This window comes from Hydra vulgaris, chromosome 10 (genome assembly GCF_038396675.1).
Source record: "Hydra vulgaris chromosome 10, alternate assembly HydraT2T_AEP".
Lineage (NCBI taxonomy): Eukaryota > Metazoa > Cnidaria > Hydrozoa > Anthoathecata > Hydridae > Hydra > Hydra vulgaris.
The window spans coordinates 4627501-4650744 of NC_088929.1; the positions used below are offsets into that span (position 1 = coordinate 4627501).

Here is a 23244-nt window from a genome sequence, read left to right on the forward strand (position 1 = left end):
AAAAAAAACAGTTGGATGAGGAAATGTTCTTAGTTACACACAATTTCAAAAAATAATTTAATAATAACTTAAAAGTTAACAACTTTAAAGAAAAAAAATGATTGTACATTTTATTATAAAATGCTATTAAAAAAAAAGTTTATTTTAAGGTATATAAAATGAGCAGAGATAAAAAAATCCTATCTCTGCTCATTAAAATTATTTAAAAAACTGCTGATAGTTTTTTAAATAATTTTAATGAGCAGAGAATTTTTTTATATAGTTAGTAATAATATTATTAACTCTTGTGTGTAGGTACTTTTTAAATTGAATACTTAATTCTAAGAAGAAAATTTTTTAATGAAACACTACTATAAAAAATTACTAATGTAAAAAAAACAAGATTTTTACTAAATATATTTATTTTTTTAACATTCTATTTTTATTCGTTGCAAGTAGTTCAAAAAGTGCAAACGCGCAAGTTGTAATTTTAAATTTATTCAATCATTCATTTTTTGCAATTTGTGACAAAAACTTTCAAGCAAATAGATAAAAAGATTGAATTAAAAAAAAAAAATTGTCTAAGTACAATTAAATAAAAAAATGTTCGTTTGTTAAATTTAGTAATTTTTATGTATTATTATTAAAATAGTATATCAAATTTTTTTTATGAAAATAATTATAAAAGAAGAAGAATTTATGAAAAAAATATTTTCACCACCAGTAAAGGTAATATAAATTAGATGAAGCAAAACAATGAATAAAGTTTATGTAATTTATAACTTTCGTCGCTTTTTTTGGTCTCATCCACATGCTCGTAAAAACTTTGGTGAGCGCATAAAAAGGGCAGAGAAAAATAATAATATTTTTTTTGCTGTTTTATTTAAATTTATTTAATTTAGTACTTAAATAAAATGTTTGTTTAGATATTTTTGATGATGCTCAGAACTTCTTGTTTATGATTTATGAAGCGAGCACTCTACCACTACACCACTATCGCATTAATAGTAGTGCTGTAGTGGTAGTTTTACAGATTTAGTTTTTTTAATATAATTAATTAATTTAGAATTTTTTTTTTTTTGCCCTTTTTATTTTACTTATTTTATTTTTAAAGTCAAATCTTTTGTCTTTTTGTTATTATTATAATTTTTTTTGTTTAATATTTATATAAAACATTTTTTTTTTAAATTTTATTTATTTAATCTAGAGTTTTATTAAATCGTTCATTTTGTTGTGTTTTTTTTTTTAATTATTTTTTTAGAACTTATTTTATTCATTCTTTTTCTCTGTTTTAATTTTAATTTAAATAAAATAAAAATGAATTTTTATTTGCAATTTAAATAATACATACTATACATAAACTATACGTATTAATACATGCATACATACATATATACTTACATACATACATACATACATACATACATACATACATACATACATACATACATACATACATACATACTAGTGATTTACCAATGGCAAACGCTGGTTAAGGCTAATAATATGGTTTAATGTATGTATATAAAGGTAATATATTATTATTAGGTACACAAATTGCATATATAAAGTGCGCCTATGCTCCAGTTTGGTTTGCTTTATTTTGCCTTATTAGATGCCAATGCATCAACCAATGCTGATTAATCAACCACTGCCATCAGCCGATTAATCGGCCAATGGTTAAGCTACATAAATGGTTGCTGTTTACCAATATATATGTATTATATACATTATATATATTTTATATATGTATTTTACATCCTTAGTGTTATTATAATACTTTTATATAAATGTATTAAAGCCTATTGTAATCCTTATTAGCCACAATAGGCCTTTGTCATTGGTAAATCACTAATACATCTTACATACGCATAAAAAAAAGGTGAAATTAAGAAATGGATGTATGTAAGTACTTACATACATACATACATACATACATACATACATACATACATACATACATACATACATACATACATACATACATACATACATACATACATACATACATACATATTGAAGTAGGAAAGATTCTGTTTGAGACCAAGTTTCCTTAAATATTGGAAAATTTTCTTAAATCTTCTTTTTTTTTTGAAGAATTTGATATTTAAAAAAAACACTTTTTTTACCCCTTTGTTTAATGGTAGCCCTGTGATATTTATTGGTATTGATAGAATTAAAATGGAAATTGTAGTATAACATGTTTTTTCTTTCTACTCTTTAGTAAGCATTAGTATTATTTTTATTATAAATGTCTTGATTTTGAAATGATTTATTCATATTTGTTATAATTATGATAATATTTGTGATAATTGTATTTAAAAGTTCTAGTATTTACAAAGATATTCTTTTTTTCATTGCAGGATGAAACTATTGAACTTCATCTCTATGTTCAAAATTACTCTAACACTACTATTCTACTTTTTATGAACGCTAGAGTGATATATGATAAAAAAGAGATTACAAAATTAGTAAGTTTTTTTTAAATATCATTAATTTATTTAGAATTCGAATTAGTTTTTTTTTCTTTTTTTTTTTTTTTATTATATAGTCACCATCTTGTTTTCAGTTTTCTTACATGAATCTGGAAAAACCTGGAACATTTACTCATATATATATATATATATATATATATATATATATATATATATATATATATATATATATATATATATATATATATATATATACATATGAGTAAATGTTCCAGGTAACAAAAGAAAAACTATTCAAACAAAGATGAGTAAAATATATTTATTATTTAAATTTTGACAAATATTTAAAAAATTTTTCTCTAACACAGAAGGCCTTTCATATAAAATCTTCAGTTGTGTATCTGTGTATGTATGTATATATATATATATATATATATATATATATATATATATATATATATATATATATATATATATATATATATATATATATATATATATATATATATATATATATATATATATATATATATATATATATATATATATATATATATATATATATGTACATACATATATATGTATTCAATAAATCTTCAGATATATTATTATTATTATTTTAGTGGGAGTTGTCTTTACCATGTTTGAAGGATATTGAAGCTCAGTTGAAGTCGTTAGTTTTACCACAAAAACTTCTAAATGCAGTAGGAATATTTTTCTAAATTTCATATTTGTTATATGTTTTATTATTCCTACCAAGTTTAAAATTAGTTAATATACACCAATTCAAGTTAAGGTCATTACTAATTATGCATAAGGGAAATTTTTTTTATGGTCACAGGGGTTTAGTGATAATGCAGTTAAGACAAATGTAATTTTTCAACAATTCAAGAGCAAATTCTACCATAACCCTGGTAGTATCCCCTTAATAGATTCCCCTTGTAGCAGCACTGTCAAAACTTATGTTTCGTAGTTGTAGGGTTATCCACATAAGTTGCTAGTTTTCTTGCACTTTTTTTGCTCAACCTTCTTTTTTTTTTAATTTTGTTGTACATGAGAAGTCATTTTTTGTTTTACAATTTTTCTTAATTATACCTTTTTAATCAGGATAGCGATTTTTAAGGCAATACTAATAAATAATTTGATATTAGTGCTATATTAATTAAATTTAGCAGGAATATTAATATGAGGTTTAGGTTTCTTTGAAGGTTGTATTTTTTTATTTCTTACTTTGGGTAATTAATTTTCTTACCATTACCTAATTAGCATAGCAATTATTAGCGAAAACCATTTTTGCTAGTTGCGGTGTTTATTTATGCTATGTACAGTTTATTTGGTATGCATATTTATATTTCTTAAAAACAAACAGTTTTGACCACTACCTGGCCTGCTGTATAATGATGACAATATGGCATGTTTTTTTTTAGGCAATCTGAAAAAGTATCAAACAAAATTGATTTACTAAAAATTATTCTTGACAATTATTTTTGATTCTATATTTGTTATCTTGTAGCTTTTATATTGATGGTGATAAATTTGAAGAGTTTGTTGCTCACATGTATGTAAATTTATTTCCATGGTACTACACACATAGTCCTAATACATGGTACAGCTAGTATTCATAAGATCCTTTTTCATGGTCATTCAGTTGTTTAAAAAATGCCTTCTTCCAATTTAATCTGAAGGTGTTCAGGTAGCAACAAAAAAAAATTTTTTCTTTAATAATCTTGAACATTTTAGTAGTTAAACGTCTCGAGTATACTGAGAAAACCAGAATTAAATTTGATTCAAATTCCGCATGAAACAATTCAACTATGAAAATCATCAAGCTATACTTGTGATACCTAAGTTACATTTTTCAATCAAACAATTTTTGTTTTTTGAATTATTGTCAATACAATTACAATGTTTTATCAATAGTTTACAATTACAGTGTTTTATCTTTTCTATAAATTGTTTTAATTTCAGTAAAATAAATGTTTACTTTAATTTTTAGATCGTTGTTACAACAACGATCTAAAAATTAAAGTATATAGATGATGGTTGTTGTAGTATCAAGTTATATTTAACATCCTTGTTTATTGGGAGTATTTTTTATGAATTTTGTATGAAAAGCAACTTTGACTACAAAAAGCTTGTTGCTATGTGAAATGATGTATCTAAAGCTACCAATTAAAATAAACACATTCAATAGTAGTACTGTCCTCACATAAATATACATGCCAAAAAAGTGTATGAAGCACAAATTAAGGTATCTGTACCAAGTAAATAAAAATTCTAAAAAACGCAGTCTTTATATTTGTACTCATATCAAATTTTAGGTAATATGCCACACTGTTAAATTATATATAAGTTCAAAAAAGAGCGACAAAAATGGTCCCATTTTTAAAAAATGAAAATATGAAAAACAGACTTTAAGTTTTTAACCTGGAATCGTTAGAGAAAAGAAGAACTCGCGGAGATCTTATACAAATGCTTAGAATAGTATTTTGCTGCGACTAAATTTCATCACAAAAACCAATAAATTTTATAACCAACAGAGTATTAGAGGGGAAAAGAAGCAGAAATCACATCTTTAGATTCTCAAGGGAATACACTCCAAAATGTAACGCAAGGCATGACTTTTTCATAAATGGAGTCTGTAATAATTGGAACAATTTAAATTATGAAACTATTAATGTGAAAACGATTAACTCTTTTAAAAACAATATTGATAAAAAAGATAAAAGTAAACTTCAACTGTTATAAAGTAATCTCTTATGTGATTACTTTCCGTGTAATTTTACACTACAGTTTTCAATTTAATTTAATTTAAAATATATTAAATTTTCTTCAATATTGGCTATTCTAGTCTGATCAAATTAAAAACTCGAATATAAAACAAAATTTTGTATATACAGTATATATACTCTAAAATATATTTTTAAAAATTAATCCTCCTCCTTCCCCAAGATAAAAACCGGCACTTGAATACAGATTATGCAAAGTATACACCATTAAAATAAGTATTGCAGTTGCATAGATAAACATTTGCAAAAAAAGTTATAAATATATTTGTTTAAGTTATAAATATATACTTTGAAATCAAGTTAAAAAAAATAACATAAAATTATTACAGTTATATAGATCCTGACGTAAATAATTTGATTTTTATTGTTTGAGTATTGATTTTATCTAAAAACAATCTCCATTCATCTAGATTATTAATTGAAAGCCCTAATTCCTTCAGTAAACCAGGAATTTATTGCAAAACACAAAGCTACTGTTACTGTCAAAGTACTGAAGAAATGTACTTTCTCTAGTTCAAAAGTATAATACGTTCACTCCTTTTTCAAGCAAGTTTTTCTCATTTATTCTTGCATCTAGGATTTTTAAGTTTTTGCGAGGCCTAAATCTAGTGCTAAATTGTTCAACTCATGCTGGTTGAATCCATTCGTCTATAAATATGCAACACAAAATTTATTTTAAAAACAGAAGTTGGAGATATTAGGCTCTTTTATGTGGCAATTTTCGTTAAACTTAAAGGGCTATTTTGATTTTTCATTTAAATTATGGCTCTGCGAGGAAAAACTTTTGATCTTTTTTGTTTTGTTTATTGTGAAAGTTTGCATTATGTAATTTATAGACGATCCCTATGAACTGAAATCAAGAATTTTAAAATCTATATCATTGCTGTCATCGCATTCTTCAACATCAATCAGGTCTTCTATATGAGGTAGTTGTTCAAAACTGTCAATGTAGTTTCACGGGAATGATACATTGGTCTAATAGCTGAAGATAGATTAGGATATTCTATTTATTTTTTATTTTTCTAGTTAAACAAAATTAACAGTCTGTGGAATGATCTTTTTGCTCTTTCCAAACTGTAGAAATACCAAATTTTATGTTTTCCTTTGGCCAATAGGCGTAAGCCTTCAACACATTTATTGATTCTTTGTGAGGGACTCATGGCTTGTGTTGATTACCAAGTTTTACTTTAAAATTTGCAAAATATGCTTGTTTGACAAATGTACTGATGTTTTTCCTCTAACTTAGAATCATGAAACAATAATAGCAAAAGGAGTTGGTTGTTTATACATTTATGACATAAAGAAGTAGAAGCAGACATGATTTGAAATAAAGTGATATATTTATATACCTATGTTAGTATGTAAAACACTTAGATAAAATAATTATAAGCTTAGAAAACTAAAAAAAAAAGTTTTATTTCACTTTATAGTGAAATAAAACTTAAATATATTTATTTTACTGACCAATTAGAAGCTGAAGACCCCACTTAACACCCTTTTTTCAATTGTAACTGCCAATCAGAACAAATGAAATCAAACTTTGTTTAACTAGTGATAAGGAAAGTTCCAATCTTTAGCTATACCTAAAGATTGGAACTTTCCTTATCTCTAGGGTAAGTTAAACAGAAAAAACTTGACTTGCTGAAAATAAAAAAAAAATAAAAAACTGCAATGGATTGATGCCAATTGGTGTAAATGCTTTTTTTAGCTGCGGAACTTTACGGGTTGTGGAGGCAACAAGCTCTGTTACCTTGGATGACAAAACAAAAGGACTGATCTAGAGTGTTATTATTCTGTAGAAGATCATTTAATCTTTTTTCTTTATATAATTTGTTAAATTTTGTTTGGTTGGCAAAACTTCTTTCTGGGCGTATAAAACTATTATCACTTTGTAAGAAACAAGAGTTACTGATAGCTAGATGATAATCTTTTGTTTTTAGTACAACTGATAAGTCAATGGGGTATGCTTCAATATGGAAAAAAATTGATAGGCGGATCAGCATACTAATTTTAGTTAAAATTAGCATAAAAATCAAAGTCATCAGAAAAAAAAGTTTCATTTTCTTCCCCGCTGTAATCAATTGGTTGCAAAATGTTTGTTATACAATCATTCAGTTTTTGGAAATTTGATTTCAAACAATACATTGATAAAATGAAATCAAGTCATGCAGATCACTAGCTGTTGTTTTAACATTTTCGTTTTGTCTTGAAATGTTGTTAACAGTCAAAAGATTGCTTATTGCAATTAAGTAAAAATACAAAAACACAGTAAAGTTTAAAATTTGGGAGTAAAAGGGATTTTGCCTTTTCATTTTATGAAATCATTGTATAGTGAAAATTATTGTATAGTTGCTCAAAACATATTTTTTATTACAAACTTTTTAACTATTGACTAGATTAAAAAGTTTAAAACCGTTTAACAAAAAATGAAAACAAAGCAATTAAGTTCACTATAATTTTTTAATGTCAAAGATAATTAGCACAACATGTGCGCTGCCCCAAATTTATCAACTTACCTAATTTAAGACGTGTCATTCAAACAGATTTAATTTTAATGATTTTTTTCTTAATTATTTTCACATTTTAGTATGAACCTATTTGATATATTTGACCTATTTAGTATGAACTTATTTTAGCATGAATCTATTTGATTATTTGTAAATTAGTTATTGAATTTTAATACAAATAATACAGTTTTAAATTTTAAATTTTCTATTTTTAATTAACAACTACACTTTTTATTGTTTTTATTTGTTTATTAATGTCATAAAATAGTTTATATATTAATGTTACAGAATATGTTGTTATTGTTACCTTTTATTTAATATTGCTTTCTTTTATTAAATATTGTAGAAAGAAAAGTATGAAAGTTATTTAAGTTATCAGAAAGTAGGTTTATGTAAAAGTAAGTTAAATTTCAGTTTATTTTTCATGTTTTTGTTCATCACATTTATTTTTAATATAAACTTTCTACTATTGAAATTAAATAGATAACCTGAAGAAAATGGATAATGGAGAAGAGTTAATTAATACTATCAATACAATACATCAGCAATTTAAAAGCTCACCAGGAACAACAGATATCTTTTTAAGGTTTGTTTTATCCTGTGGAGAACACCTGGCCATAAGTGTCCAGCTTTTCTCCTAATATTTATCCAACTTTCTTAACACTTAACTTCAAAAGTAAATATAAGTTTGTCAGAAATTATTTTTAACTGTGCACAAAATTTGTTTTAAAACTTGCATGCATGCTGAGTTAGTTTCTTACAAATTCACTTTCAAATCAGAAAAAAAATAGTTTTTTATTAAGCTACAATTGGATTTGCCATAAAATGCGAAAGTTGGTATGCGGTAATAGTGTAGAGCGCTCGCTTCATAAGCAAGAGATTCCAAGTTCAATCCCCACCACGTCCCTGGTAGTACCGCGCTCAACTCATTTCCCCGCGCAGCAGCCTTGTTTGACAAAGTTTGTGTTTCGGAGTTATAGAGTTGAGAAAGGGTTTTACCACAAATAAGTAGCCTCCTCGTCTGTAGTGGCCTTCTCAGCCTTGAGGAGGTGAATTAACAAAAAAACAAAAAAAAGTCAGTCAATAAGACCCTAATAAATTAAATTAAGCATTCCCAAAAGACCTTTGCATATGACTATTTAGATCAATGAGCTTGAAGTCCATAACCATCCTGAAGCACCAGTTTTAGCCAGAACTTGTAAAACATCAAGATCGTGTGGTAACACAACAACAAATTGCATTTTTCTTTACATCAACTTAAAAAAAAGGATATAATAACCAAAAGAGAATATTTGAATATCTTTTTATTATTGCTTGTTTTTATTTCATTGCCACTCTACCTGTTGCAACTCTACTTGTTGAAACTCTGTTACAACTTTCTATTGCAAATCGCTGCCCAACACCTCATAACTTAATTTATGAATATATGATTTCCATAACAATATATTTATATATTAGTCAACTTAGTCTAACTAAATAGTTGACTAACTAGTTGAGGTTTTAGGTCACTACTACTCTCTTTTTTTTTTTCAATTTTTTTTTTCTTGGAGGAAATTAAGATTACTATTAAGGTTACTAAATTTAAATTTAAAAATTATTATTAAAATTTTTTAAATTTAAATTTAAAAATTATTACTAAATTTAAATGAGCAATTCCATGCTATGTGTTAATGCGTTTTTAATTGAGAAAACAAAAGTTTACAGTATTTACATTTTAAAAATTACAAGTTAACTTTATTATAATATAGCAATAACCTAGCTGTATTATAAAAAGTAAACTTTTGAATTGAAAATAATAGCATTGCATATCCAACATTTCTATTTGTATCATAAAAATACATTTTTTTATACAAAAGAAACAAACAAAAATTGTTTTCCTGAGCTATTTTTATGAAGTTTACATTTTACATTCAAAACATATTCACTAATTGCATTGTAAGTTCAGTGAAATATTATAGTCAGCAAAAATATTAATATAAAGAAGTTTGTAATTCAAATATAGAAAAGTACTGCTTACTCTGACAAATTAAAATTATTTGAAAGTTGAAAGTTTCAGTAATTGATTGATTTCTGAGAGAAACATGGTGCAAAAGTGTAAATCTTTGAATGGCAAACACAAAAATTTGTGCAAAAACTTTTATACCAAAAAAATTTTTTTGACAGCCAAAAGTTTATTTTTACAATATATAATAGCAATTGCTTGACTTTGGTGCAAAATATTTTGGGAATAAGTTAAGGCATTTGAAAATAAGTTGAGGCATGATGAATCTATTCGATGTAATACTTCTTGTGTGCAAGAGCATATGGCCTTCTTATATGATCAAAGGTGCCTATTATATTTTTCAACAATTTAACAAATTAAAATAACATATCTACAGATTATTAAAATAACATATCTACAGATTAATGTTTATGTTACAGTGTTTAAAGAAATTTTTTATTCAGAACCAACAGAAATATGATTATATGAAAATAAAGAGGAAGTTAGTGAGAAGAAACCATTCCTCATGATTTTATCTTTAACCAAAAAAAATATCTTGATTGATTTCTTTTATGAAGAACCTGCTGAACCTAATAAAATAACACCTGAATTACAATAGTTTTTTTTGCCACATATATTAATTTTATTTCAAGGTAATTAAAGGGAAAAGAAGAGAATTTAAAATTTGTTGTACAAAGAGAGTGAACATTTTAATTAAAATAATTCAGTTTCAAAGTAAATCTGTAATTGAGATTTATATTTTTATTATGATTTAGATGCTGCAATATATAATTTGTTGAATCAGATGTCTTAGTCTCCATTAATGATTTTCAAGAATCAAGGTAAATAGAAGAAATAATTTTTGACTAGGATGTTTTAGAGTTTATAAGGAGATATCTATCTTCAGGTATTAGACAGAAGGAAAGGTTTTATTGCAGCTATAAGTATAAGGACAGCCTCAGCACTCAATATCAAACACTTTTTTATTTCTTGTATAGTAAACACCTCAGACAGCCATAGTTAAGCAGAGAATTTATCAGGATAATAGAGAGTTTCAATTTTGTATGGTTGCATCAAAGTGAACAAGAATTGAATGACCTTAATTCTTATAAGATTCTTAAATAAAGAACGCAGAATAATAAAATTAGTTCAAGACCTTATCAAGTTTTATGATAGAGTAGGGACCTGGTTGCTTATTGAATGGTGTTCAACTTTGAAGCTTGATATTCAAATTTTTTATCAATTCTGGTGTTAGTACCAATTCTGGTGTTGGTATCATTTTCAGATTGTAAAACAATCTGAAAAAATTGAAAGAGTTACAAATAAAATTTTAAAAAATTGAAAAATTTTAGTCACTTACTCTAGAGTAACTAATCTACTCTGAAGCTTAAGGCTTAAATGAATTTAGTTTCAAACAAAAAAAAAAGCAACAAAAAAAGCACAATAAGTAATACTAGATGGAAATCTGGTGCAATAACTATTAGGTTTTGTCAGTTTCTTTCAATTCAAAATTAAAGAGAATAGTTTTGTTGAATAATTATACAACCAGTGTCGTTTTTACCCACGGTCATCACGGGCACTTGCTTGGAGGTTACAGTGACAGGAAGATTTAAAATATAGCATGTTATAATATGATGTGATTTGCAAGTTTTTTTATTGGAGATGAGAAAAAGGTAAATGCATAGGACCTGATTCAAACATTTTCATAGGTCAATGTTGTTCTGCAAATATTTTTTAGTACGGCTACAAAAACTGTTCAGGTCATTCTACACATTAAAAGCAGATCAAAAACACTTCACATTTAACAGAAGAGAATGAAGGCACTAATCGTTTACTTGAAAATAAAATGCCGAAAAAAATTGTCAATTAGAGTCTAATTGCTAGTTTTATAGTCATAGATGAGTATATAATTGGAAGTTCACCCTCCTTCCTAACCGTTGTCGCAAAACTTGCTAAGAGGTTGAGTTTAAACCACGGATATTTTGCTTCTGAGGCAAGTGCGCTACCACTGCGCCACGGCTGCAGTTGGCTCTGCCTTTACTCTGGGTTGTTTTTGTACTTGTCTTTCATAATGTCAACAATATTTCGGAAATTTTCATTAAATAAGATTGGCTGCTCAGTAGTCGTAGAAGCAGTTCGTATATACGCATCAAAAAACTTGGATGATTGTATCATTCTTGCAAATAGTTTGGAAAAATTTAGCTATATTTCTTGAACAGAAAATAAGTATTATGGGTTTGGAAAAAAGATGCAATAATGGAATAATTGATGCATTACGTTTTTAATTAGGTTTTTGCAATTTATAAAACAATTATAAATAACATTGAACTTAAGCTTCAGCGTGGCACTGATTGCAATTGGCTTAGGAAATGCCGTCGATTACAAAAATTCCTCGCAGAAATATACTTAAATATCCAAACCATTGAGAAATCAAGATTTAGGTAATTTAGAATTATTTCAAAAAATGCGTCTCAATGTTAAAAAAATTGAAAATATAAAATACACTTGGAACCAGTGACAGAAACAACTGAGACAGAGCGGGTTAGCACAAAAATAATTGTAAATAATTGTATTAGGCGTCCAAGAGATATTACATCTTAGCTTGTTTGATATTACAAGGTTTTGTTGCGAATCAGATGAAAAACAGAAAGATATGTTAAATGTCAAAAAACGATTGATGAATGGCATGCTTATTTTAGTAATAATTTAAAAAAATAGTGAGTCATTGCAGCAAAGATCCCTTTTATTTAAAATCATAATTATTGATAAAAATACAAAAAAACGTTGCCTTATGTCTACAGAAGAATAAGCTAATAATTTAAAGTTTCTACTTGGAAAGTCCTAACAACAATCCGCAATCTCCTACGATGATTTTTTTTTAGTTACCAAGGTACTCCAAGAAGAACTAAGCGTCATATCACAAAGCACCGTGGAAAAGCAGTTTAACTAGGTTTACACATCCTTCCTTATCAATGTCGCTTATCTGATCAGAGCTAACATCAAACCTCAGACCTCTTAATTCTGGGGAAGAACTCAAATCACTGCACCATGGTTGCAATGAAGTTATTTCGCACTTTCACTAGTGGTTATTACAAATTGTATTTATAACTACACATAATAACTACGTATTTTATTGATAAAACGAAAAGGAAAATATTTACCACAGATTCTACTTTGAGAATAATAACAATTTCGTTTAATTTAACAATTGATTGTTTTGTAAAAGTAACCACTTTAATTGAAATTGAAGTAGAAAGCCAAATATTTATAATGAAAAAAAAAGGATTAAGTAATTCAAAATCAGCATTAAAATTAATTAAGAAAAAGTGGTTAAACTACATAAAATCCAAAAAAAATTAATTTTTGGACCCCCTTAATATATATTCAATGGTTTATATTTTTGTTATATTTATCAGTTGGATATTGTTTGTTCGTTAACAAATTCGTTGAAATTATTTTTTATGGGGAGATCCTGATTAAGCTTGTTAAAATCTCAAGGTTTTTTTTTTCATAAGCAATTAGTAACAACTTAAAAAATTCTTTTTTGCAACTTGTATCTTTTTAATAAACCTAAATATATATTTTTAGGCGTATATGCATAATCTTTCTAACTTTCTAGATTATAACTTTTAAGCATATATTCTTTTAACTGATAAATCAGTAAAATTTTTTGATGATTTCAATATTTCTTACGCTGCTGTATGTATGTATTTGTAGGAAAATACGATTTTGACAAACTATTTGTATTTTTTCCATAGAAATCACCTGTTTACAATTTTTGGAAAGCAAACAGAAACTGAAGAAGTATTTTATCAACCAAATATTAAGCAACGATCTACAGGAGAATTACAAATAGGAGCAGACATGACTTGGTTGTTCGATCTTTATTCAAACGACAGACAAAGTTTAAAGAAAAACTAAATAAAAATAAACAAATTTTAAATTTTATTTACACATCTTTATACCATTGATATTATTATAAAATTATATATATATATATATATATATATATATATATATATATATATATATATATATATATATATATATATATATATATATATATATATATATATATATATATATATATATATATATATAATTTACTATGTTTTTTTACATTTTTTACATATTACATTAAATCTAACAATAATTTATTATGTTTTCTTACATTTTTTTACATATTACATTAAATCCAAAAATAATTTATTATGTTTTCTTACATTTTTTACATAATGTATTATAGTTTATTGTTTTCTTACATTTTTTACATATCACATTAAATCTAACAATAATTTATTATGTGTTCTTAGATTTCTTACATTGTTTTGTAGCGTCTGCTTAAGAGTTAATTTTATAACTGCAACTCTGTAAATAAAACTGAAACGTGTATTTACATGTTTCAGTTTTATTTATGTAGGTGCGAACTCTAGAGTGAGTGCTAACTTTTTTTAAGTGAGAATCTTCTCTTGTGAAAATATTTGTGAAAACCAGTTGTACAAACTTGAGTAAGTGCACTATACGGTTTTTATTTTAATTATAACAAATAAATATCAACAAAAAAAATACAGCCTTTCCAGTTGAAGCCCAGTAGTAACGTTGTATATTTTCTGCAAGATTTCCCATCTTAGTACTACGAGTAATACTTAGTCTTGGTACGTTAATACTTAGTCTTAGTACGCTTTACTTTTTTTAAAAGGTTTTTAGTTCGCTTTTAGGAAGTTTTGCTCTTACATACATTTTTTTTACATATTCTACAGGATAGTTTCAACTGCGTTAATCTTTCCACTAAAAAGAAATCAAATTTATCTCTTGATACTACAGGTCTATGTAGTATACAAGTATTCAATTTTAATATCCTTCAATTTTTTCAGCAAAAATGCAGAATATTAGATCGTACGCTTCAAGTAAGCCACGATTTGGTGCAAAGCTCCCCGGTTTTTGTAAGATGCACATATGTTTAAGTTAAATATCCTAGTAGCAATCCTAGTAAATTAAATTCAATTTAGTCAAAACAGATTTTTGTTAATGTAGAAAGTTAAACAATATATTTGTTGAACTTATAAATGATCTTATGTCATTATAAAAGGTTAAACAAATAACAAGTTAGTTGAAATTTTATGCTGACAAAAATCTTTTATGCCTAGTTCGCTAAAATAAGATAATCCATATTAAAATGTTGGCTAAAAAAAATATTCCGTACTAAAATGAAGAAAATCTCAGTACATCAGTGTCGGAGTTTTAGGGAGCCTGACTCGAAATCAAATATTTCGTTTTAAAAAATTATTTAAATTTAACTAATAGGCCCTTAGTTAAAATTGCCAAAATAACAAATTAAAATTGCCAAAATAACAAAAAAAAAATACTGTTTAAAACACCAGGGGTCGACGTTATAAAACTTTCTACCAGCGCACAGTGGATTATTTCAAGTTAAAAGTCGAGAATTTCATAAAAGTGTACTATTAACTCTATATTATAAAAGCTTTGTAAAGGTTACGTGACTAAATAATAAAAAAGGTTACATCACTAAGTAATGAAAAAGGTTACGTCACTAAATAATAAAAAAGGTTACATCACTAAATAATAGAAAAGGTTACATCACTAAATAATAGAAAAGGTTACATCACTAAATAATAAAAAAGGTTACATCACTAAATAATAAAAAAGGTTACACCACTAAATAATATTTTTAGTGTTGCCCACTCCACCTTCCATGTATAACAGTAGTTAAAACTCGAACTTAGCGATAGCTGTTTGAATTCGTTTTTTACGCTTCCAGTCAAACATATCTTAAAAGTATTATTTGAGTTTTTGTGCAATAAAATCTGTTTTCATGCAGTAAATTACGATGAACGTTGAAGAAGAAGGTATACAAAATAAATGTATAGTTTCTTCATTTTACTTGATAAAGAGGCGTTTTTGTTTATCTATATTCGAGATCTTTCAAAGTTTATTTATGCCTCTGCTGCTTATATGTTATATTGGTAGTCAGAAGATTATTTGGAAAAACTCAGTGCCCTCTTCTACAAGATATTGTCCCCTAATACAATTCGTTTTATCCATGAAACTAAAGATATAACAAATAAAGAAATCTGCTATGTAAGAGATAAAATAAAAAACAATAGAACAAAAAAAAATAGGATAAACTTAAATACCAAAATTTTTTTTCAAAATTTTTTGGTGGTATTATATATATAAAACATAGCTTAGCATTTACAATAGTCGATGCAAAAGTATGCAGTGCTGCAACCAACACCGCATCTACTATGAGGTACTATATATGTGTACTGACGTCAAAAGTCTTTAATAATTTAAGTATAAAAAACATAGAAAATCCAGATGCACTAAAATTTGGTTTATTGATATTACATGCAAGCATTTGAAGTTTCGAATTTTTACTACATTTATCATACAGCATTCCCATAAAAAAAATGGCAAGCAAGAACACAAGATGATAAAATAATTGTGACGGAAACAAGAAAAAAACATGCAAAAAAAGTTCAAAAAGAATATGGGGCTGCTAGTGGATATTCCAAAGGCAGGTTTCGGGAATAAGATTCGGGATTGATGGCTATACATCAAGAAGCTTTTTCTCAGATCCTCAAACCTCATCCTGTGTCACAGGAATTGACATTAGGCTTATTAAAAATTGTAGTGTCATTTTGGAAATCTAGTCAAGTGGATATAAAATAGATGTCAAAAAATTTAAAAAGTTTGCAAAACTGACAGCAGAACTTTATGTTGAAATTTATGGATGGTACCCAATAACTCCTACAAAGCACAAGATATTGAGACATGGTGTCACAATAAATAAGCTATATTGTCTATTGGTCAATTATCGGAAGAGACGGTTGAGGCTAAAACAAGCAATTCGGTGATTATAGACAGAATTTTTCGAAAAAGTTTTTAAGCGAAATTTGCGATAGGGATCCTAAACAGATTTCTGTTTTATTTCTAACCTTTTGTTGAGCAGTGCCAGAAAGAGGCTCAAGAATAAAATTTTATTTATTTCCAATGAGGCATTAGAGTCCTTGCTACTTGAAACATTGAACGGACTACTACAATATAAAGAGTAAGCATCTGGCGAAAAAGAATCAGATTTATGTATCTTTTTTACCGTTTTTATTATGTTTTGATATTTCATGTTTATAGTAGGTTTATTTCACTTTTATAGTTATAGTAAGTATAATATAGATAAAGATATATATATATCTATTTTTTTATATTGTTTGTATTTGCATCCCTTATTTTTTTCCATTTTTTCTTTTGGGGAATTAAATGTTTTACTTGAAGTTTAACAATTTATATTGTTGGTTAGTTCATTTTTAACCTTCTTTTTGTATGTTTCGTATCCAAAAATGTGCTTTGGGTGCTCAATTATTTTAAATATTATATTATAATTTCAAACTGATTGTTATTGTTTGTCTAATTAATAAAAGCTATAAAATAAATTTGACCTTAAATACTCCACTGTGCGGCGTAAATGATTTTTGTCAATTTTATAAAATATTTTCAAAAGTTACGGCGATAAACTTTCTACTACCGAAACGAAAAAAAAGGACTCAATGAGTGCAAAAAAAATAAAGTTTAACAGTCTGTAATCCTCAGCAATTTCATAAAAAAAATTTGAAACTGTATCTAAGTGAGGACATAAACATAAAGCTCATTGATTGAAAATATTTAATAACAATAAAACTCTTTTAGTAATATTTTTAAATAATACTCTTTTAGACATTACTACCAAAAAATATTTCATAACTTCTTTTTTATTTTCGTCAAATGTCCAGTTTTGAAGCAATTCTGCCCCACTCTCGGTCCGTCGAAGGAGGTTATGATGAACTAATTTACTATGAGCTAATAAAAACTGAATAGCAAGAAAAAACTCTATGAATAGTGTTTAGAATTTTTAGAGTTGTTCTTTGTGAATAACTTTTACGTATACTTGATGCCTTAAATATTTTCACAAAATCTTTAAAGATTATTTCTCTATTAAAAATAATCAGTTTAAAACTGAATCAAAACGGTGTTTTTTACACACAAAAATTTTCAATAAATAAACAAAAAGTGAAAAACTGCAAAACCAATATAATCAATATAGAGATAAAATATTATATATTGGTATGATATGAGACAGGCAGAAGCGTAGCCAAGGTTTGACGACTGGGGGAGCAAATGTTTTTTGAAAAGACGCCTGGGGCTGGCAGGTGTACCAAAAGCGGGTAACAGGGGACATGCCTCAGAAATTTTCCCCCTGATTGTCGGCAACATCCACTATAACAAACAACATTTAATTAAACTACAATAATTTAATACTATAACAATTATAATATTTTAATATACTATTCTCAGTAAAATACGGGCAAAACCATATCGCAAAGACATAGAAAATTAATCAACTTGACTTTTATCTATGTTGGAATCTATAACAAATGCAAAATACTACAAAATAACGCCCGGAAAAGACTGTAAAAAAGTAATAAGCGAATTTAAAAATTCAAAAATATTACAACGTATTTTACACGCAGTCGATTTAAAAAAATTTTAGTCCAATTTTTTTTAAATTAAAAAAAAAATTGTTTATAAATTACGTCACGCAATTTTTGATCGTTTTTGACCCCCTCCCTCCCCGTCGTCACAACATCGTAACACTTTAGTAACAAGTCCGTATGAGTCGTCAGAAAACTACAAGCCCCTCTGCTGTATTAATATCCAAAAGATTTAGTGTTGCAATTGTCAATGATTGTGCAAATAGAACAAAAATTTTGATAATTGTCCAGAGGGAATTGTTGTGTAGGAATAATTACAATTATGAAGGTGATAATATTTAATGATTCCGAAAAAACCCTAGCAAACATTTTTTAAATCCATTTCAGAGCCCCCAAAACTATGGGGCCACCCTAGTTGGCCTTTAAGTAAAGCCGGTCCTGGTTTCAACTCTTAAGCGACGGCAGCTTAACGATGCAAGATCAACCCAAATCCATCAGAGCAATGCAATCAGAATTAAAGCGCTTAAAGAAGCTAATCCAAAGCAATCCATGATTAAATACTACTGCTTAGAAAGCTTACTTGGATGCGTTCATGGTATGGGCAATAATTTTAAATTTAGAGAAAGGTCAAGGGAAGTTGACGTCAACAATTTTACTTTTTTTAATAAATTTAGTTAATAAAAAACATGAAAAAAGAAAAATAGGCAGCATCTGCAGTCCTGTCTTATATACTCGCTTAACTTTCAGTATTTCAACAAAACTATTTACAATCCTACTTTTTAAAAGTCGTGTTGTGCTTTAAAAGGACCCGACATATACAGAATTAAACAAGCACACGGGAGATGTTTACTCGTAACACATTTTTTATTTAAAGTTATTGTTGGTTAGTTTGCTGTGCAATCAAAAAAGATTCATGTTAGTACATAGTTTACATTATATTATATAAACATTTATAACAGGGTTACAACCTGTGACTTGAAAGACTCATGTGGTTCTTTTGATGTCAAGGTGCGACTCTATAGCTCCATGAACAAATTATAACATAGTATTAAAATAAAGATATTGGTAGCTCTTTGAAAACATTGCTCGAAAGGTTGCCGACCCCTGGTTATTGCAATTTGGTCAATGCATTTTTTGTTATACTAGATGCTGTTAAAAATTATTGGCTTTCACTGTGAAATTTGATTTGGTCTAATTTTCACAATTTAAACGTGTATACATTTTTATAAACCCTTAAATTTTTTTCAGATAACCTTTGTAGTTTTAAACTGGAAATGTGTTCAAGTTAATAGTTTTTTTTTTCCTACGCCTTTTACTTTTATTAATTTTTTGTTAAGAGAAAATATTTGTAATTTTAAATGGTTACATTCATTAGAAATATGTTCACACGTTAAAATATGAATAAACTGTTTTTATAAAATATTTTACTTTTAATCATTTTTTGTTTTAGTTGCAAACTCATTTATTTAAAATATACTTTTGTTTTTTCCATTACAATTTGATTTTTAGGGGTGGGAAAGGGGTAATCGAATAATAACGTAACTTTATAATGGGAGGATGAGAGGGGGGGGGGGGGGGGAGGGTAGAGTATCTGAAAGTTCGACAAGTGGTTTATAAGGAGGAAGTGGGGCAGGGTAAATGGTGAGTAAAAATTGCCAAAAAATTGTTGACGTAGTCAATGGACACCATCTAAAAAATTCTTTTTATAAATAATTTTATGAAAAAATAATGTAGCCAATGTAACTTCTTGATTGCAAAATAACTACATTTATTTAGCAATCAGGAAGTTACATTATATTATAACAGTTCCAAACTTCCTGACAAATACTTTTTCTATGTGTTGAATTTTTTGATATTTAGACATTTTTGCTGTAACCTACAGAACTTCTGTTAGAAGGTGAAACAAATTGTGGAATAAATGTGGAATACAAAATAAAATAATAAAATTATTTATAAAATATATTAATAAGAATATCAAAATAAAATTAATTATAAAATATAATAAAATTAAAAAATTATTGAATAAAAGTGTTTTTACTAATTTACGTGTGAAAACACATATATGTTGATAGTATGAACTTAAAAATTGTCTTTAAAAAACAACAAACACTTGATATCACCACGGCTCCGTGGCGCAATGGTAGCGCGTCTGACTCCAGATCAGAAGGTTGCGTGTTCAATTCACGTCGGGGTCACTTTTGTAAAAAATCTTTTTTTAAATTCCTCATCGCGTAAAAAGAGCTAGACATTTCTACTTTTATTTGAGCATCTTTTTTAAATACCTAATCGTGTAAGAGCTAGCCATTTCCATTATGAAGCGTTTTTTAAAAAGTATTTTTATTTAAAGCTTTTAACCTCTATCGTTTTCCTGCGTTTTTGACAACGCATAGTGAGTTAGGCTACGTTGTGAATGCCAAAAATGATTTGTAATTTTTTAATTTAATTTAAATTTTATTATGTAAATTTTTTCAAGAACATTTAATTAGATTCAAAGAAATCAGTCATTATTCAGTCTTAAATTTTTTATTTTGGTGGCCTGAAACGGTGACCAATGCTAGAGCCGACATTTCAATTTGAATATAGAACCGATTCATTAGAATTCCTGTTTTGACCGACTACTTCGTGTGAATAATTTAGAACCGACTTCTGCAGCATCAACTGTTAATTAAGACAAAGGATAGAACCGACTCCTGCACAACCGACCATTTTAAAAGACTTCATTTACAGCCGACCAATCAATTTTAGACCTAAATTAAAAACTTTATATTTTTTTGCGACTTATTAAACCTTTATTGTCCACGGGACAATAACTCATTTTTAAACAATACAAGTCAGGGATACAATGACTTTGAATCAAAGAAAATCCTTTATCTTCTTTGCATTTGATTGTTTTTGTTGTTGTTATGAAAAATACTATTATTCTTTATAAAAATAAATGACAGTTGGTTCTTAATTAATAAAATAACTAATTATTTTTGTAATAGTCCGTTGAAAATTGATTTTTCACTTGTCGACTCAAAAAAGAAACCAACACTTTTTTTATGGTTTTTTTTTCTTTTTAGTATTCTTTAAATTTCAGATGTTAATAAACCTTGAAACAGTTCCATCTCAAATAAACTTTAAAATATAAATTCTTTTTTGTTTAGCATAATTAATAACATAAAATGGGGAAGTCAAGAAAAGTTGACGCCAACAATGTTACTTTATAAAATAAATTAAATTAAAAAAAGCGTGTTTTCTTTAATTTAATTTTTTTAATGAGGTTTTTGAAGAAGAGTAATCAAATTTTGACAAATTGTGGACAAGAGGGAGGAGGAAGAGGGTAAAAATTGCCAAAAAAATGTTGGCATAACTAATGGACAGCTACGAGTTAGATTTTGAAGATTTAATTTTGTTAGTCTGTCATAGGTATTTTCAACTTGTTGTACTGTTATTCATATTACTATGTTGTTCATATACTCCAACACTGTCCAATACTACTAGTTATATTTTATCGCTTCCATCAATACTTACGGCAGTTAAAAAATCATTTAGTAGACTATCTTTAATTTACAACTAAAAGCAAAATAGATTTTGATTTTAAATACAAGTCTGAGTTAAGAAAAAAGCTGGGTGTGCCATAGTACAGGGGTCTCCACAAAATTAGGGGTTCCAAAAACTGAAGATAAAAAAATTGACTTGTGATTTATGATGCACCTAGGCTCAGCTATACCAAAAAACTTACTTCAATTTACACTATGAATAACTTGGCATGCCAACTGCATCAGTTGTCATGCACAACAATTGAACAAGTCCTAGGCGTTGTTATAACTAACAGCTTGGAGGTTAAAAAAGTCCTCGCGGCTGCATCAGCTGGCAACCGAATGCTTGGCAAGCTCAAGAAAGCTTTTCGAGGTCAAAGTTCAGCATTATGGCACACAATGTATATTTCATACGTTCGCTTGCATATAGAATTTGCAGTACAAGCCACCGTTATCAGCTCAAGACATAGCCAAACTCGAACAAGTTCAAAATCGAGCCACAAAACACGCTGCCAACTTCAAACAATTGCCTTATATTCAGAGACTATCAAGAATTAACTTGAAAAAGCTTAACGAACAACAAAAAAGAGGAGATCTTATTGAACAATATAAAATCATCAGCAAAATTGACTAAGTTAACTTTTCCGTCTCTCAGCTTCAACGAAACACCGAGCCTTTAAAGCACAGTCTGGTGTGCCTCTCTTTGTCAATAACTTGTAAATTTTTTTGATCATGAATAAACCCAACAAACAAACAATATTGACAACTTGATTATAGTAGACACTATAATCAAGAACAAAATCTTGTCCGAACAAAAAAAATTTATAAAAGGTGAACTTTGCTAGGTTATTTCAAAAAGAAATTCTTGAAATTCAGATTTCAAAAAAAAAATTTCTGAAATTCACTGCCCAGGAACCTCGTTTTTTTTTATTCTGTGTTTTTTTTTTTGCAAAAAAAACACAGAATAAAAAAAAGCGTTTTTTTTTGTAACTTTAATTGTAACTAAAATTTAATTAATCTTTCCTAAACAAAGTCGGTTCTATTAAGATCGGTGTAGCAATTATTCTGCCATAATGGTCGAACGCAGATAGTTGTCATTCCTAGCATGTGATACGACTGAAACAAGGGCGTATCCATAGGGAGACGAGGGGAGGTGGAGATATCAATAAAACGTAATTTCATCGTTATATAGATTTAGACAGTGAAATACTAGTATTCAAATAAAATTAAAAAACCTAAATATCGCCTTCCTCTCCCCAATTTACTAGATAATTTAGATCAACCAAATCAAATCCAATATCCCCCCTCCCCCATCATTCTTTCGTTAATGGAACTCAAAAATATTTAAAAATCGCCGCCTCCTCCCCCCCCCCAACCACCGCCATATTAGATCTAGATCGCCTGGATCCGCCCCTGCTGGAGAGGTTTACAAGCTTACTTTTATAAAAAACGCTCTTTTTTAGAATAAAGAAAAATATACCAATAAAACTGAACATCATATAACCACGGTGGTAAATATGCTTTTTATTTTCTGCCATCTGCAGAT

At 27.4% G+C, this 23244-nt stretch overlaps 1 protein-coding gene, 1 long non-coding RNA gene and 1 other non-coding gene across 4 annotated transcripts in view; 2 read left to right on the forward strand and 1 right to left on the reverse strand.

Moving 5' to 3' along the window:
• Positions 1 to 13663, forward strand: part of LOC105848255 (uncharacterized) — a 60643-nt gene extending 46980 nt beyond the window's left edge. For both annotated transcript variants that reach the window (XM_065807118.1, XM_065807117.1), the window contains 5 exons: positions 2343 to 2450; positions 3038 to 3118; positions 8057 to 8108; positions 8194 to 8296; positions 13450 to 13663. In XM_065807118.1, the coding sequence (XP_065663190.1) occupies positions 2343 to 2450; positions 3038 to 3118; positions 8057 to 8108; positions 8194 to 8296; positions 13450 to 13612 (507 nt within the window). In that variant the 3' untranslated portion in view covers positions 13613 to 13663. The remainder of the gene's footprint in view (positions 1 to 2342; positions 2451 to 3037; positions 3119 to 8056; positions 8109 to 8193; positions 8297 to 13449) is intronic.
• On the reverse strand, positions 13448 to 14126 carry LOC136085744 (uncharacterized). Its single transcript, XR_010641152.1, has 2 exons — positions 14014 to 14126; positions 13448 to 13608 (listed from the first exon to the last, which is right to left on the reverse strand). It is a non-coding gene; the product is annotated as an uncharacterized LOC136085744 (long non-coding RNA).
• Positions 14127 to 20300: 6174 nt separating this feature from the next.
• trnaw-cca (transfer RNA tryptophan (anticodon CCA)) lies at positions 20301 to 20372 on the forward strand. Its single transcript has one exon. It is a non-coding gene; the product is annotated as a tRNA-Trp (tRNA).
• The last annotated feature ends 2872 nt before the right edge of the window (positions 20373 to 23244 follow it).